Genomic DNA, 18,289 nt, shown 5'->3' with positions numbered 1-18,289 from the left:
CTCTATATTTCAGGCTTCAAAAGACTGCTGCGATTATTGTGGTTCTTTATTAATTATCTTGTTTCGCTCATCCAGTAACCAAAGACGAAATGCGCCGCCCACACCAGAGGTCAGTTGCATTGTTCATTGAATTTTACCATTTACAGCTGTTGAGAGGATGTTTCAGTCAATTTTTCTTGATACACATTAAAAATAACTATTTTCCCTGATGATCAACTTTCCAGTCTAAACTCTTAATCTCTGAGCTTTATTGTTTATGAAACGATGATCTCTTATTAGATCAAACTTCAACATTTTTGATAATATTCGTCAAAAGCCTTTGGTTTTACAAGAACATATTTCCTGTACGGTTCATAGAGTACAATACAAGCACATAAAGTTTATTAAGCAATAACGAACCAATTAAATATTTTTTCTTTACAGGATGTTAACCTGTACGGCAACATTTGAGTAAACAGTCTGAGGATCGATTTGGATGCGCTTGCTCTTCTTCTGCTGCCAAGTTTCAGTTTATAGTTCACATTCATAATCATGTTATTCTCGCTTCCTCTGCTTTTCATTTCAATTGTAGACCTTTACTTTTCATTTCAGGAAGAAATAAACAGTAATGAATCATTAATGCCTCATTTCTCTATTCTCTGCCATGAAGAGAATCACACATTAAAAATAACTATTTTCCAGTTGAAACTCTTAATCTCTGAGCTTTTATTGTTTATGAAACGATGATCTCTTATTAGACCAAACTTCAACATTTTTGATAATATTCGTCAAAAGCCTTTGGTTTTACAAGAACATATTTCCTGTACGGTTCATAGAGTACAATACAAGCACATAAAGTTTATTAAGCAATAACGAGCCAATTAAATATTTTTTCTTTACAGGATGTTAACCTGTATGGCAACATTTGAGTAAACAGTCTGAGGATCGATTTGGATGCGCTTGCTCTTCTTCTGCTGCCAAGTTTCTGTTTATAGTTCACATTCATAATCATGTTATTCTCACTTCCTCTGCTTTTCATTTCAATTGTAGACCTTTACTTTTCATTTCAGGAAGAAATAAACAGTAATGAACCACTAATGCCTCATTTCTCTAATCTCTGCCATGAAGAGAATACATGGCAGAGTATTCTCTTCATGTGGATAAAGGAGTGTCACACAAGATGGATTATGATATATATATGTGTGTGTGTGTGTGTGTTCCCTTTTAAATAACATGAATAATATCACATTGTATGTTTTTTCTCATTTTAATAGCTCAAAAAATTCTTGAATATTACAAATGAAAATAAATCCTTTTATTTGGCAACTGAATGAGGAATGTTTGTTCATTTAATTTCTGCTTTTACTCTTAAAGTTGTATTATTTTAGATAATGTCAATCCACTTTTCAACGTATGAAAAAAGACAAACAGATTGAGATTTATTCCACAACAGAAATATTGAAAATAACTTGCAATAGACAGCTTTGTGTTGATGTATGTTTGTGGATCTTCTAAGATAACAAGACCAGAAACATCAGCGACACAAACAACAGCAGCAGGCCAGCACTTGCACCGCTGGCGCTGTTGCGCTGATTTTCCAGGCCCTTTTCAGACACCGCTTCCTGTAGATGTCATTGATGGCAGGGAGCGATGCCCCGGCGATGTGCTGGTGTAACAGAGAGCAAAGTGTGTATAATATGTCTGTGAATTTTGCCCAAAATAATGAAGGTTGTGTTTGTTTTTGATGAGATTTTTGAGTAACGCCATGTTTTGGAGCCACCTAGTGGTATGATCACGCACTGCATGCGACGGGTCCTTCAGGCGCTCTCGCGGTTTCCCCCACCAGAATTCTGCGGAGTGCTGGTGGAGGCGCAGCTCTTCATTATTTTTTTTACTTGGGGTCATATTTTTCTGGTTCAGTACTTAACAAAATACTATAATAACAACTGACATTCATAAATATAAATTATGACGTTTTGTCGTGGTTGGGCTGGAAAAATATGGCCCTATGTGTGAGAGCTGCGTCAGTTGGTGTTGCTGGCTGACCAAACAGTCATGACGCTAACTATATCTGTTGTTTTTCAGCTGAGGGACCACTCGCAGGCAGTCACGTCTTGAAGATTTGTCTTTTTTTATCACTCTAGGTGGGTTCTGGTTATAAAAACATATGTATACATGTATAAAAAATATATATAGAAATGTTTTCCAAAAGTTATAACTGTTAACTGTTGGCTGCGATGGCAGTTATTTTACTGTTGGTTTTGTTGAAGTTATTTTGAAATGAGAATGTTTTGTTTTGATTTTAAGAAATTGTTAACTGTTCGATTTAACCTATACGATCACACACACACACACACACACACACACAAAATGTAATAAAGAATTCTGCGGAGTGCTGGTGGAGCTGAGGGACCACTCGCAGGCAGTCACGTCTTGAAGATTTGTCTTTTTTTTATCTCTCTAGAGAAAGTTACACTGCGCAGTTTTCACCACCCTCTGCAGCGCCTTCCGGTCGGAGACAGAGCAGTTCCCATACCAAACTGTGATGCAGTTGGTGAGGATGCTCTCAATGGTGCAGCGGTAAAAATTGGGCGTCCGTACTCTACTCTGACTCTACTGAACAATGGGACTTTTCTGCCTTTTATACTCATTACCAAAACAAACTCGAATGAAAGAAGGGAATGGCCATTTCCCCTCTTCCTGACGGGTTAGCCAATCAGAATGCTACTTCCCTGCCCACGACTTGACCATGAGCTCAGAGCATGATCAATTAGCATACAGTACTTAGTCTCCTGTATCAATTAGCATACAATACTCAGTCTTCTGTTGTCCATGATTCAATCAACATACATCACTCAACTTCCGGTTGTGCTTAAAATGTGTTGAAAATGTATAAATTGAGCATGAAACATACAATTTATCAAAGAACATAGAAAATTCTTATATTACTTGGGTCAACCAGGGAGAAGAAGAAAAACAAACATCTATATTGCAGGGCTAGGCCTCCAAGGTGATGACCTCAAATAAACTCCATTCATAATTCATTTGACAACTTTATTCTGCTTCACTTCAGCTCATTCATAATAAACCTAAAAACATGGGTAACAAAAACCAAACAAAATTTGGTAATTAGCGATATCCTTAATATTTCTTTACTGTTTTTGTTGCTTAGTAAATAAAAACAAAAAAAGCTTATGAATAAAAACAAAAAAAGATGACATTTTGCATTCATTGCTCTTTTGATACTAAATGTTGCTATTTTGAAATAATTAAATGAGTCAATGTGATTGAAATGTGAAATATTTTACAGACATTTGCTCCGTTTTTAATAAATGCTGAAACATCTTAGTGGATGACTGCTGAAATGAGTAAAACATTTACTCTGTGCTTACGACACCACACTTTCTGATTGGCTACCTGTAACAGTCAACAGGCTGCGTTCTCATTCCCAGTGACTGGCTACGATAAAAGGGCCAAGACAATGTTGACTATCCCCGATTTTATGTCGGAGTTGTCCCAACACAACACAGAATAGGTCAGAACATTCTAAGATTGTCATAAGAGGAAAATGATGGCAGGAAATGGAAAATTGTGTCATGTGACACTCCCTCCAAACTGCCCTCTCCATCCCCAGTTTAATTGGCCGAAGAGTCACTTAAAATCGTAGTTTACTAAGATGTGTTTGTGAACAAACAGAGCTAAAACTCAAAGATTTAACTGACAGCACCAGATTGTGGTTGAGGTAACAAAACAGTCTAATTATAAATATTGTTCTTTGAACTCTTACTAAGTAAACATGCCAGCTTTGTATCTTCAGGCCAGTTCTAAATGTGATCAGCATTATATTGTGCTCTTGGATCGACGACATGACTTAATTTGGATTTAACAGAATTGCAAATCACTGACATTTTTTTTAATTGTATTTTTTTTTTTTTTTGGATTCTATAGTTTTGGGTTTAAGTATTGTCTTCAAGTAACTCAATTACACAGTAATATCTTATGTTTCCTGTCAACAGCTATGGTGCCCCAACCAGTCTTAAAACGTTTTCTGAAGACAAACCCTGCACATGCCATGCAATGTTGCAGTTTCTCACATTCTGTTGTGTGTAGGTTGGAAGGTCTGTAAAATAGTATAGTTGTATCTTTGGCAGATGATGAATTGCTGCATATTTGTTGGCTCCATGTTGATGATACAAATATTCCACCTCACAGCATCCCAAATGTTCTTTAAAGGATTGAGATTTACTGACTTGGAGTGTTACGGCACAAAGGCCATCAAAGAAGAATGAGTGGATACAACACCAGTAACCATTTGAAGCACTTTAGAGGCCTTTATTTTTAAAACACAAATCAAGAGTATGTGGCACCATCCCAGACATGTAGACAGAAGCCCAGGCATGTTGGCATATACCTGGGAACCACTGAACTGACATGTGCACGCCTCCTTCTGGCCCTCTGTCGTGTGCAGTTTTTCTTCAAACATGGACCCATTGGCCCCTTCAGGTGTAGGCAACTCCTCCAAGGTGTGGACCTCCTTCAAGTGTGGGTGAGTGGCTCCTCTCCAAGTATTGAGCCAGAACCTTCCATGCCTGTGTGTCTGTCTCAAATCTCCACTTGTCTCACACTGCTCACTCGTTGGCCATGTGGAACAGAAGCCCTTGGGTCAAATAGACCAAAGTCCCCATGTGACTTTAGGACCCTCACATTCTGGTACCTTAATGGAAGCACAATTAGCAGTCACAGGAGGGCATTGGAGTACAGTGAATTCATTGTCATTTTTATCAGTGAAGAAGATTACTGACTTTTTATAGGGAGAAACTTCCGTCAAAACCGTACTTGGGATAACTGTCTGTGTCCTAGAAATACCTGATTCCTTTGGTAGCCCTTCATTGAAAACCTTGAATCGCTCTTAGTCTGATCCCTCCCCAATGGCAGCCTGCCCTGGGAAGCCTCACTATTGGCTGAACCCCAAGACAAAATCTCCATCTGGGTCATGGGGATACTCAAACCCCTCCACCACGTTAAGGTGGCGATTCTGCGGAGGGGTCACCAGCAGATCGCGATGGATGTTTAATCCAAGGGATCCCCCATCCTGAGCAAGCACAAGGCAACAGTGGAGAGGAAAACTCCCTTTAAAAGGAAGAAACCTCCAGCAGAACCAGGCTCAGGATGAGCAGCCATCTGCCGAGGCTGGCTGGCTTCAAGAGGGCAAAAATAAAAAACACACAAACACAAAACTGTCAACAAACCTTCTGAAAGAAAGACAGATTCAATTACAATATTAGTTTACAATACACATGTTACAAAAGGTAGATCTGGGAAAGTCTATACAATAGATATTAACAGAAAATAGTCTGAACCTGTAGCAGTAAACTACCTCTCACTGGAATCAGTCCCAAAAGAATAACATGAAACAAAGTTAAACTTCAATATTTGTGAAAGAACTTAAAGAATTGTGTTAGTGCATCATTATCTACAAAATCATGTTGCTGTATTCCCATATCCTGGACAGACAATCTTTAATTTGATTAAGAGTATAAGTTTGTGTTTGAATATGTTAATGTTATCATAAAGTTTATGTCGTTATGTTGTCAACCATGCAGCACATACTCACAGCTGAGGAGATTTTGGGCAGACCAATTAACCGAACAGCTAAAGTTTTATTGTGGGAGGAAGCCGGAGCACCCAGAGAGAACCCACAAATCCTACTTTTATTATTTCTGTGGGAGGAAGCCGGAGCACCCAGAGAGAACCCACAAATCCTACTTTTATTATTTCTGTGGGAGGAAGCCGGAGCTTCCAGAGAGAACCCACACGTGCCAATTTTAAAATGTCTGAGGGAGGAAGCCGGAGCACCCGGAGAAAACCCACAAATCCCACTTTTATTACGTCTGAACCTCTTTCTGAAAGGTAACAGTGCTACTAACTGTGCCATTGTGCTACTTACGGTTGACTGTGAGGACTTTTTGTGAGGAATTAAAATTAATTGTGTAAACATATACAAAAGAGATATATCAAAGGGTAAAAAAATAGTTTTCTCCATATGTCATCCATTTCTCCTCGTCATTTTGCAATTTCTCCATGCACTCTAAAGTTATAGAGGCAGGTGTAGTCCGGATGACCCCAGTTGCTGTTCACCTTTAGAGTCACATGACGGAAGGAACCAACTTTATCGGCCTGTAAGTCAAGAGAGATATAAATTAGGGAGGTTAGATTGATAATCCATAGTTGCAAATAGATGATAGAAACAAAGGAGGTCTGTCTGATGGAAGCCTAGTTCAACTTTCCTTGCTGTAAATACATTTTGCATAGTTTATCTCAAGATAGCGAGGTAATTATACTGATATCTTGCTAACCAGAAAACAAAATGTTTTGTAGTAACACTGGGATTTTGTTGTTTGTTATACAGAGACAATAAAAATTATTGTTTTGTGAAAAGTGTTATGACTTTTTTACATTTTTATTTATTTGTTAAGTACAATTTGCATTTTAAGTGACTTCCTTACAATTGTATGTTGAGCATAATTTACGTGATGATTATTATTTATTTAAATTAACATGATTGTAAATAATTACAAAAGCTACAGTGAAATATATTTAAGTGCGAGGCATGATTTATTTGAATAGAGGAAGTCTTTTATTTTGAAGAATGCTAAACCGGATGTGGTTCTGTATTTCGTCACTGTCTTGCTTCTGTTGATTTTGGTTGCTAGGTAACAAACAGCTGTGATCAGCTGTCACTGTTTTCTCCTCAATAAAAACTGAACAGAAATGTTCAGTAAAAGAAATCCGAGTCTCCGTGTTGATTGAAGAATCTCCCACATCTTAATAATAAGAGGTTGACTTTTTGTATTTTGTTACCGTGATGTAATAAAAGTCTCAACGAGATTTATGCCAAGACAACAATATTTTCCTCCTTAATAGATGGCCAAATAAATCTACAGTTTTTTCCATTTGTTCAAGTTAAACACTTTGTATCTCTGTGTTTTGGAATAGTTATGGTTCAATAACAAAGCTTAATGTGGCTGCATTACATTTAGGCACTATTTCTAGACAACTTAACTAATTGATTAATTTTTCAATGCTTTTTATCAGTTACCACTACTCTAAAAGTGCAAGATTAACATACATTTTTATGGTTTAAGTAGAGTTTTTCATTGAAGCCTTTTGAATGAAACAATAATACGGTACTTTATTCAAAGTATGTTTTTAAATTGAATGCTAGTAATACCCAGTGAAGAACCTTATGATTGTATGTTAGAATATATGATCATCATTTCAATATATCAATATTTATAACAGGGTAGGTAAGTCTGGTCTTCTGAGAGAACTGTATTTGGTTAATAAAACATTAATTTGACATATTTACAGGAAGTTTGAAGGTCTGTATTTGGTCTCCATCTTCATCGTATTGGAAAGTTCCCAAATGAGTTTCCTCATCTTCTAAATTCTTCTTTCCCTGAGACAAAATTAGATAAAAATTCAGTTCATTATCTTGTTCTTTCAACATATGTGAAAGTTAGTCGGTGTATCAGAAAACATATCACATCCTGAGATAAACAGAAAATTCATTAGTGCAGACAGAAAGTTTGCATGGTTTAGAATGAGATCAAGCAATGTCATATGGAATCAATGCTATCACCTTTTGAATGTATACTTAATATATACTATACTATACGTGGCTATATCTATATTACACTTTTGACACTCATTTTATTTGACTTACATATACAGAAAATTCTTTGGGAGCACTAGAGACAGAGGACGTTGGGGACACAGTCTTAGCAATGTGACCCAGGGACACATGTCTGATGGTGGCTGGGTGTGAAAGTGAGACGCCCAAACGTCCCTGGAAACCTGGAAAGGCCCAGCATTTTCCAGGTTGCAGACGATTTTTTCCCTGAAAACAGAGAACAAAATTTAAGTGGGGTACCAAGACTAAGAGAAAAGTAAATCATAAAGCCTAATAATATATCACCAAGAAACACCACTTTTATTTTTTTAATGATCTGATCATCATTCAAACCTTAATAACAATGCCTGGGCCAATAGGAGGTCTCTTGAACAATTTCCCAAACCTTCCAACTTCTTTATTGATGTCATAAGCCTCTGAGGTCATCTTGTGTAAAATATTTGCTCCTGTACACAAAACACAAAAACAGAAATAATGTGAGTTAGAAAATTTTAATACTGAAAATTTGAAATCTAGTTGATGATCTTATTTGTAATGGCTCGCCTTGAGACTCCAGAGCAAAGTTGGGCCACAGGTCTGCTTGTGGCAGAAGGTAGTCAACCTTCTGCTCCAAGACTCCAGGTTGGAGAGATGTCTTTGATCCTTGCGTCCAAAGATCGTAACCTGTGCACAACATAAAAATTAACAGCTTGTTCTCATGTTTGATCATGATAATTAAATCAGTGTTAAGATTAGGAAGAGAAAGCCTACCATGTCTGTTAGAGTTGTGAGAGACAACTGTGAAGATCGTGAGTGGAAGGAAATAATACAGCAAATACATCCTGATGAACATGAGCAGAAGACAACAGTGAGAAAAAATTTAAAAATACAGACTTTCTGTGACACTTCCAAATTGACTGTTTGTAGGAGATTATTTACCAAAAGTGACGAAGATGAGAAAGACAAAGACTGATATATCAAAACCACCCTGCAACAGAGTCATCATCATCTGTCTTTCTCTGTCAATCACATTGTCACCAGAATAATGTGACCTCTCTCTAAATGTGACTGCAGGGTGGTTTTCAGGACGACCTGTTAAGCGCCTCCTTATGGCCCTAGATGAAAAATATACAAGTGAGTTAAAATGTACACTGATCCGCAGATGACTGCATAAAACATATGACTTAATGAAAATTGCTGATTTGATCTACCTGATTGGCGCCTCCCTGTATGAAATAACAGGTTGTCCATCCATATCATAGTATCCGTTGTTTCTCAAACGTTCACTTCTTCTAAGCATGACTGTAAAAAACCAAAGACATGCAAAAGTGGTACATTTTGGTGCAAAGCATGTCCAAAATGTACCAACACAACTCTACAGTAAAAGTCATTTTCCTCGTAAACACTGTAAATTTAAAGATGTAATATATCAAAAACTTCATTTAATGTTGATCAGAACATCATTTAGTTACCTATCAAATCAAATTAATCATTTCATGTGTGAAAATCACCAACCATCCATAAAAATTAAAGAAAAACATTATTTTGCATGTAGAACTCCTTAATATTTTTCTGCTGTTTCAATACTCAGTGAAGTTCGCGTAAATAAAAAAAAGGTACTAAAACACAAATGAGACGTTTAATGTTTACATCAAAAAGTTACTCAAATTAAACAATTTGATGTTGAGCTAAAAAAAACTGATTACTAACAACTTGTCTTGCTCAACTTTTTTTCAACATTGCTGCACACTTCCTTCAAAAAACTGGCACAAAATGTCATTTTTTTCTTTGCTTCACTAATTTCTAAATAAATACTTACTCGAAAAACTGAAGCTCAGTTCAATTTCTTGAATTTTTTGAAGTAATCTATCCGACGTCTAACTCTTCAAATGGATGAATTCCTGTAGGAACTCGGCTCTTATTGACAAAAGTTCCAAAAGCGCCTGATGACAAGTCAGCTTATGTGACATCAGAATGCTCCACAGAACCTGCCCACAATTCATTTCTGCCTCTTTTAAATTCATTTAAAGCATTTTAAAAATTAAGGTACGAAAAAAAATTATCTTGTTAAATTAGTCAATCAAATCACTGCTCTAAACAAAATCAAGAAATGTTTACTTCCCTACTGGCATTTACATGCAGTTATTGCACAGTTTTTTAGACATGTTTGATAAAAACATTTCCGTTATTACTGCAGAGCGCTTTCTCTACACCGACACACTGGATTGTACATTTCCTGTTATATATTTACAGTTCAATATGCACGTTATGTACATTTTGACAAAGTTGTGCTACTTAGTTGCACATTATCAAAAAGTTTCTGCTATTCTTGTTATTGTTAGTCCTGTTTCATATGCACTTCAAAGTTTAGGAACTATTGTGTGAACTTGTATCTAAATGCAGCTATAAAACTGAATAAATGTAACCCCAACTTTCTATATTTGTGTATGCATGATGGAGAAAGGGGAACTATTACATTGCTTATGGCAATGCAACAAACCAGGGCTTTTTGGGAGGAGGTTAAGAAAATAAGAATTATTTAAAAAGATATTTCAATGGATCCTGCTCAATTAAGAGAGAGACAGGACAAACAGCCATGCACAGGACAATCCATGACAAACACAGAAGTCCAGCAACAGTTCACCACTGGAGTTTAGATCAGCAGGGCCATTCCTCCCAACCACATCCCTCCATGTCTCACTGACATTGCCCCGTTGCAGACCCCAGTAGAACAAATGAATACCCTGAGAGGCACACTCCAGTACCCCGTACCAAAAAGGGTGGGTAATCTGAACTGTTGTTTGGCCCATAAGGACAGACAACGGTCAGAACCCTGAACCTCATGCACTCCAGTGTGCATGAGGAGCACACTGGAGCCCCTGATGAGTGTGCACACATGCATGTGCATGAGGGGCACATGCATACTGGAGCATGATGAGTGTGCCACCCTTTCTGGAGTGCCTGCACGTTGGGGTAACGCCAACGTGCAGGCACCAAGATGGGGACACATAACTGCATGATGGGCACACTGGAGCCCCTCATGCACACTGGAGCATGAGTGTGCATGAGGTGCACACTCATGCACATGCATGCTCCGGCACATGCACACTGGAGGCATGAGTGCCTGTGTCTGTGTGTGTGGACCTTTTGTACTGAAGAATCTCAGAGTGTCTCCTGGGAACCAGAAGAACCGGGTTCAGGGTCCTCATTGTAAATAGGAGGACCCCGCATGCAGTCCAGTGTTCACGCGGGGCACACTCATGCACAGCATGCCCCTCATGCATGTTCATGAGGGGCACCTGCAGTCCTGTGTGCACAAGGGGCACACAGGAAGCACTTTTTCTTCCAGTGTGCATGAGTGTGCCACAAGAGAGGAGGAAGTTGGGGAAACATATTGGAATGTAACCCAGGGATACATGAATGATGGCAGCTTTGTGGGACAGTGCGATGGCTAAAACATCCTGGGAAATCTACAAAGGCCCAATAATGTCCTGGATTCAGAAGAGTTCTTCCCTAAAAACAAAACAAAGTTTTAGGTGGGGTACCAAGACTAAGAGAAAAGAAAATCATAAAGCCTAATGTTATATCTACAAGAAACACCACTTTTCCTAATATTTTTTTAATGATCTGATTATCATTCAGACCTTAAGGAGCAGAAAGAGAGAGAGAACAGTAAGCAAGAGCGAGAGAAGGGATAGCACAGGAGGAGCCGTTGTTTTAAGAAGTTTCTAGAAGTGAGTAAAACTTGTCTTCAAGAGAAGTTATGCAAGCTACCAGTACATAGTCAAGTTTTGGCTAGAAACTGTCTAACTGTGTGTTAGTTTTCTTGGTTGTATATTCACTCTAAAGTTAGAGCAAAGCTGTTGCTACAAAGGACTTTTGTAAGCAGCTGTGACTGTTAGAGTAGCACTTAAAACGTTACAGAAGGTCGTTACCGGACTGGTTAACGAGGACCTTGACTCCAGATAGTCACTCTGAGTGCCCGTGTCACTCAGAGTACCTCTGGCACCGAGGGAAAGGAGAGCCGTCGATGTGGAGAGCACATGAAGGCCACACAACTGCTTTTTCCCTGAGCTACTGTTTTTGGATGGTTTAGAGGGCTCGCTGGACACTGGGTGAAGTATCGCTTGGATTTGTTGGACAACAAGGTACTGAGTTGACAGTCAATATCTGGACTGTTGAGTCGGAGGAATCCTGATTCCTGAGCATCTTAACAGGCCTGCAAAGTAGATAGTATTTGCTGCCATATTATCTTAGTTTACAATACTGGGTTATATAACTAGTGTTTACCCTGTATGAATTTACTGTTCTGTGGGAATAATGTTTATTTTTTCTGGTTTGTCTAAACCCTAAACCTGTCATTTCCTTATTTTATTATTATTTTTGCCTAATTAAAGGAAGGTTATTATAAACCATTTTGCTTGGTATGTAGTACAACTCACTTTAGCAGAGTTCAGGGCTGATCGAACCAAAATACTATAGAGAAAATAAGAGAGTATACAGAAACATAGAATCCAAACCCCACTTATTTCCGGAAGCGTGTAAGTGAGGACTACATCTGTCCAGTTCCTAAAACAGAGAAAAATAGACCCTAAAAGTTTTGTCACATCAGAAACTGTGTATTCCCTGAACTTCTGACTGTCTGCCAACATCTATCTCACGAGATACAATGAGGGGATTCAGCCCTTCTTCACAAAAAGGTTTAAAGTACACTTGGTTAGTAACATCTTTTTTTCTACATATCCACACCTGGATGAGTTATTCCTCAAATGTTGGACAATAAACCACACTTCAGGTATAGAACTGCTTGTTATACTCTGTCTGGATGAACTCAATGGCAGGTTTTTCCAGAAGATATACGAAATGAAAATGTCACAAAGTTTGAATGCAACTCAGCTGAATTACGTAAAAAATGACTTTTGACTCTAGAGGGACTTTAGACGGATGAGGTTAAAGCAGGACCTGAGCAGTGCTTTTCCGTATTTCCAGGGTGACATTGTTGACAACTTATTTAGCTTCCCTGAATACTGTGAAGCTAGTAAGTTTAAAAGGCAGAGCACCAAATAAATAATTTTATACTCTTGCATTGTATTGCTATAGATCAATAAACTTCAATATCATAGTTGTGTTTTATCAAACACATCTGTGTGCAAAACTCTTTCCACAATTCCTCAAACTTACTTATTGTCTTACTGTTTTACCACCTCTTCTGCTTTTGTGTCTTCAGTGTGGTTTTGGTCACTGAAGAACACATTTAACATGTCTTCCCGTTCTTGGTGCTTTCTTGTACTGATGTGATTCAAAACATGTATTCTGTGAACAATTACATCCTACTTGGAGGATCTCTGACATTTCTTCTTGTATTTTGCAATTGTTGTCCAACAATTGGTCTGATTTGGCTATGAAAAATTTTTGCTAATGGCAATTATTAACAAAGTTAGTAATTTATATTAAAATTACATAGTCAGGGTACAACCTGATTATTAATAAACAATAGCCACATAGTCCCCATTATGGAACGAGGCAATGAAAATGGCTTGGTGTTAAAATAAAAATAAATAAATTCATGTTTCAGAACAGCAAAACTACACATGTATGTAACAACTCTGATATCCAGCATCACTGCAATGCATGTTTTAGATGAGTCTCCATTCCTGCAGACCTGATTGGGAGTTAATTCAAATTCCTGGTATTTGGTTTCCAACCCCAAATTCCTGGGAATTTGGGGTTGAGATACTAGCAGTAAAAAAAAGTTGAGATACTAGCAGTAAAAACTAGACCAAAATTATTTGGTAGGATTTTGTGTTTTTGCAGTTTAGGCATTTGAACCCTGTAAGTCTCGATTTAGGAGTTAATGTAACTATTTTTCCCACCAAGACAACAAATAATACTATTGCAGACACAACATTCAAATGTAGAAATCTATGGTCTGTCCAGGGCAAATCAGTTAAAATTAGGCTTAAACTACTCTGGCCAATCAAAATCGTTTTGTTTTTATGTGTTTTACAGGAAACATGCTCAATCTGGACTGGTCTTTCACTACTCCAAGAAGCGTAACGGGAATGAAAGGATCATGTATCATCATTCCTTGCAAGTTTTCCTACAGCAAAGCCCAACCGAGTGGCCTCCAAGTTGTCTGGTACTTGTACCAAAGTAATGGACGCGCAGACGTATTCAACCAAAGACAATCAAATATTTTAAGCAGATATAATGGGATAACACATTTGACTGGCTCTGTGTCAGACCGCAATTGTAGTCTTAAAATAGACCGGCTGGATATGTCTCACAATGAGGATAAACTCTATCCATGGGTTGATATCAACCCAATTACCTCCTACCACTCACAGGGACATTCATTTTTGGATAGAAGCACCAAAATTATGGTTTCAGGTAAGAACACACACACACACATAATAAATTTCCCTTCTCACCCACCGCGGGTGGTTCTTATCCTCTGAGCTCGGGTCCTCTACCAGAGGCCTGGAGCTTGAGGGTCCTGCGCAGTATCTTGGCTGTGCCAAGAACTGCACATTTCTTAACTGAGATGTCTGATGTTGTTCCTGGATCTGTTGTAGCCACTGCTCCAGTTTGGGGTTACTGCCCCGAGGGCCCCGATGACCACAGGCACCACTGTGGTCTTCACCTTCCAGGCCCTCTCCAGTTCTTCCCTGAGGCCCTGGTATTTCTCCAGTTTCTCGTGCTCCTTTTTCCTGATGTTGCAATCACTTGGTATTGCTACATCTACCACAACGGCTTTCCTCTGTTGTTTATCCACTACGACAATGTCTGGTTGGTTCGCCATTACCATTTTGTCTGTCTGGATCTGGAAGTCCCACAGGATCTTAGCTCTGGTGTTCACCACCTTTGGGGGTGTTTCCCACTTTGATCTCGGGGTTTCCAGTCCATATTCTGCACAGATGTTTCTGTACACTATGCCTGCCACTTGGTTATGTCGTTCCATGTACGCTTTCCCTGCCAGTATCTTGCACCCTGCTGTGATGTGCTGGACTGTCTCAGGGGCCTCCTTGCACAACCTACACCTTGGGTCTTGTCTGGTGTGGTAGATCTGGGCCTCTATTGCTCTGGTGTTTAGGGCCTGTTCCTGGGCGGTCAGGATGAGGGCCTCTGTGCTGTCCTTGAGTCCAGCTTTTTCCAGCCATTGGTAGGATTTACTGATATCAGCCACTTGGGTTATTTGCTGGTGGTACATCCCATGTAGGGCTTGTCCTCCCATGATGGTATCTCTGGCACTTCAACCTCCGTTCCCTGTTGTCTGAGACATTCACTGAGCACATTATCTGTTGAGGCTTTGTCCCTGATGTATTTATGGATCTTAGTGTTTCGTCCTGGACAGTGGTTCTCACACTCACTAGTCCTCTGCCTCCTTCCTTGCGGAGGCAGAGGAACAAAGAAGGATTCTATTACAAAAACAAAGAAGGATTATATATATATATATATATATATATATATAATATATATATATATATATATATATATAATATATATATATATATATAATCCTTCTTTGTTCGTCTCAGGTCCAGTTGGTTGACTTCACAACAGACACACTCATTTCTTTTATTTACCAACTCTCAAGAGCAGCATAACAACTTAATGCACAAAATCATGTCTGGGAAAACAACTTCTTGATTAAGCAAAATAAATCTGACAAATATTCATATCTTGTGCAGTTATTCCCATTGCAGCAAGAAACTTGTCTGTCTAGTTAAACTGTTGTTTAGGTTAAAATAATGTATGTTAAACTTTTCCTTTCACTCTTTCACCAGTATTTTAAATATCTACATTTTAGTTGGAATCATCATACATTAACATATTTCTATTTTTATCTTTATAGACCAGGCACAAGAACCCCAAATGAGCATCATTGATGTTCCTAAGGTGGGAGCTCAAAGCAGGGTTACCTGTAAAGTGAAATATACATGTTCTTCTGCTCCTCCTGCCCTGTCTCTGAATGGCATTCCTGGAACAGACCGCACCATTGACTCCTTGTTGTCAGACGGCATTTGGGAAAGAACAATAGAACGAACTTGGAATGTAGAAGAAGACCACAAGAAGGTGGAGTGCACTGTGAGATATCCTGGTGGACAAAGTGCCAAAAGTGAGCTCCTCCTGCATGTTGAATGTGAGTATAAATATACATGCTGTGGTTTAAATTGATGAGATTTTTAAGTTTTCTTCACAAGTAAAGTTTAATTTTTTGCTTAGGCCCATTTGAAACAATCAAAATGGTTGAACCTCCAGGAGAGCTAATAGAAGGAGTGGCAAAGAGTGTAATTTGTTCTGTGTCCTACAAATGCAAGACAAATACACCAACAATTGAGTGGAACTTTTCAGACATGCTGCATTTACAAAAGCTCAAAAAAATATCCAGTAATACGTATACCACTGAGTCCAATCTTACGTTTATTGGTTCCCTTGAAGACAATGGAAAACCTTTGACCTGCATTGCACATTTTCTGACTGGAGAAACATCAAACTCCTCACTTCTTCAGATAAAAAGTGAATTTTTACATCTAACACACATTGTTTACCACTATAGTTCAAATTAAAATTAGAACTCAGAATTGAAGTTAAAATTTTCAGTGTTTAAATCTGCAGAGCAATACTTGAGACACCAGACGCCTTGGAAGATTTACAGTTTCAAAATGTTGGCCAGTAAACAATGACTGCTTTCTTTAATCCAGTTAAACTTATAGCTTTCACTTGGGTTTATTGCTTAGCTACTAATCAAAAATAAATTCATTTATTTATTCATTTTTACAGAATACGTACAGGTTAAAGAAGAACTGAACGAGAAAGATAGTGAGCTCACCTTTCTTTTTCCTTACACCAGACAACTTGCATAAGACACTGATTTCCTGCTTATTTTTCTCTCTTTTGTGCATTATTTCAGATTTAAGGCTATCAGTTTTGTGTATCTGTATAATTTTCATGTCTTTTGTATTAAATGTCCTGTATTTTCTGACAGCACCTTTCTAAGTTTAACTGGTCCTCTCGCCCCCCCAACAGCTTTCCGCGTCCTGGCTGCTGACGTCCCTCGCAGATTCAATGCCTTGACTCGGTCCTGTGTGGTCATCCCCTGCAGTTTCCAGGATGACGAGGATCAGCCCCTGACTCGTGGCATCTGGTACAAAAAAACTGGGGTCTGGTGTACCACAATGCCCGCAGTGATGTTTTGGACCAGTTCAAGGACCGGACCAAAATTCTGGGAAACCTGGATGAAGGAGACTGCTCTTTGGAGATTGACGACATAAAACCCTTTGACAACGGCCCTTTCTGTTTCTATGGAGAGAAAGGAACAAACAAATACAGATTTAACAACAGCTGCGTTTTTATCGTCATGAAAGGTCAAGAATCCTTACTAATGTTTTACATCATTCGCATGCTGTTTGTGATAAATTTTCTTCCAATCTGAGCAATAGCAAACGTCTTTGTCTTTAATCCTCAGCTTCTCCAGAGAAACCAGTGATGAGTTTAGTTCCAGCTCAAGTGAATGCTGGTTCAACTGTAAATGTCTCCTGTTCTGTCAGTCACTCATGCTCATCACATCCTCCAAAGTTTTCATGGAGTGTCCCTTACGTCAACAACGAGGTTTCAGACACTGAGATGTCACGAGGTGTCTGGAAGACGACGTCCACCATCACGTTTGTGGTTGCTGGAGGAGATGGACAGAGAAACCTGAACTGTACCGCCATCTTCTGGCGTGGAAAGAATGAAACCAGGACTTTCAAATTAATTGTAGAGGGTTAGACTCAACAAATCATTTTTCTTATCAAAGCATTGGACACAGGAAACTGAGAGATTTTCTCATTATGATTATTTTATATCTCCATCTCCAGGAACTACGGCGTACCAGATGCAGAAAGCTATCCCTGTGGTGATTCCTGTTGTCATCTTAGTGCTGATCCTCTTTGCTGTGCTGCTTGGCATATTCTTCTACAGGAAAAGGTGAGTAAACCTCTCAAAATCGACTAATATATGCTTTTGCGTGTATTGCGCTGATGTCTTTTTGCCTTCAAAAATGAGGCCAATTAAAGAAAATGAAGCTGACCTAAAGAAATTACAATTTTCTCATTACCAGAAAGCACACCGATTGCCCAGAGAAAAGGCAAGAATTTTACCTCCAAGAACTTTTAAGTGCTGTGCTAATTTAGCACTTTTGCTCTCTGTTTTGATATGAGTTGTTAGGGGTAATGTAAGGTAAGGTAAGTAAAGTAAGTAAGGTAAGGTAAGGTAAGGTAAGGTAAGTAAGGTAGGTAAGGTAAGGTAAGGTAAGGTAAGGTAAGGTAAGGTAAGTAAGGTAAGGTAAGGTAAGGTAAGGTAAGGTAAGGTAGGTAAGGTAAGGTAAGGTAAGGTAAGGTAAAGTAAGGTAAGGTAAGGTAAGGTAAGGTAAGGTAAGGTAAGGTAAGGTAAGGTAAGGTAGGTAAGGTAAGGTAAGGTAAGGTAAGGTAAGGTAAGGTAAAGTAAGGTAAGGTAAGGTAAGGTAAGGTAAGGTAAGGTAAGGTAAGGTAAGGTAAGGTAAGGGTTGTTTTAAATCCAATTTGCTGTTCAAGGACAAAATTAAGAGACATGTCTTGCCTCTCAATCTAAACATCTTGATTCAAATATTATAGATAT

At 38.6% G+C, this 18,289-nt stretch overlaps 2 protein-coding genes across 2 annotated transcripts; one reads left to right on the top strand and one right to left on the bottom strand.

The window, feature by feature from the left end:
• The first annotated feature begins 1,591 nt into the window (after positions 1-1,591).
• Positions 1,592-16,338, top strand: LOC129358066 (myelin-associated glycoprotein). Its single transcript, XM_055026903.1, has 6 exons — positions 1,592-2,123; positions 2,444-2,559; positions 13,661-14,041; positions 15,507-15,794; positions 15,878-16,171; positions 16,271-16,338. Exons 3-6 carry the CDS (start codon positions 13,666-13,668, stop codon positions 16,336-16,338), a joined length of 1,026 nt encoding a protein of 341 aa, XP_054882878.1. The 5' UTR covers positions 1,592-2,123; positions 2,444-2,559; positions 13,661-13,665.
• On the bottom strand, positions 5,664-10,738 carry LOC129358067 (SUN domain-containing protein 3-like). The gene is made up of 7 exons (XM_055026904.1): positions 10,599-10,738; positions 10,424-10,530; positions 8,216-8,335; positions 8,006-8,118; positions 7,706-7,879; positions 7,349-7,438; positions 5,664-6,156 (listed from the first exon to the last, which is right to left on the bottom strand). Exons 1-7 carry the CDS (start codon positions 10,736-10,738, stop codon positions 6,043-6,045), a joined length of 858 nt encoding a protein of 285 aa, XP_054882879.1. The 3' UTR covers positions 5,664-6,042.
• Positions 16,339-18,289: the final 1,951 nt, after the last annotated feature.

This window comes from Poeciliopsis prolifica, unplaced genomic scaffold (assembly GCF_027474105.1).
Source record: "Poeciliopsis prolifica strain line A6 unplaced genomic scaffold, Auburn_PproV2 SCAFFOLD386, whole genome shotgun sequence".
Lineage (NCBI taxonomy): Eukaryota > Metazoa > Chordata > Actinopteri > Cyprinodontiformes > Poeciliidae > Poeciliopsis > Poeciliopsis prolifica.
This window is presented reverse-complemented; position numbering and strand designations above follow the sequence as displayed.

Bases quoted from the DNA above. Each gene is read 5' to 3' on its own strand.
- LOC129358067 (XM_055026904.1), bottom strand. From the start codon at position 10,738: ATGTGCATGAGTGTGCACCTCATGCACACTCATGCTCCAGTGTGCATG. The intron at 8,336-10,423 runs GTACGGGGTACT...TGTTGTGCACAG, and splicing joins CAGATTACCCACCCTTTTTG to GTTACGATCTTTGGACGCAA. The intron at 8,119-8,215 runs GCGAGCCATTAC...TTTTGTGTACAG, and splicing joins CTTTGCTCTGGAGTCTCAAG to GAGCAAATATTTTACACAAG.
- LOC129358066 (XM_055026903.1), top strand. From the start codon at position 13,666: ATGCTCAATCTGGACTGGTCTTTCACTACTCCAAGAAGCGTAACGGGA. The intron at 14,042-15,506 runs GTAAGAACACAC...TTATCTTTATAG, and splicing joins CACCAAAATTATGGTTTCAG to ACCAGGCACAAGAACCCCAA. The intron at 15,795-15,877 runs GTGAGTATAAAT...TTTTTTGCTTAG, and splicing joins GCTCCTCCTGCATGTTGAAT to GCCCATTTGAAACAATCAAA.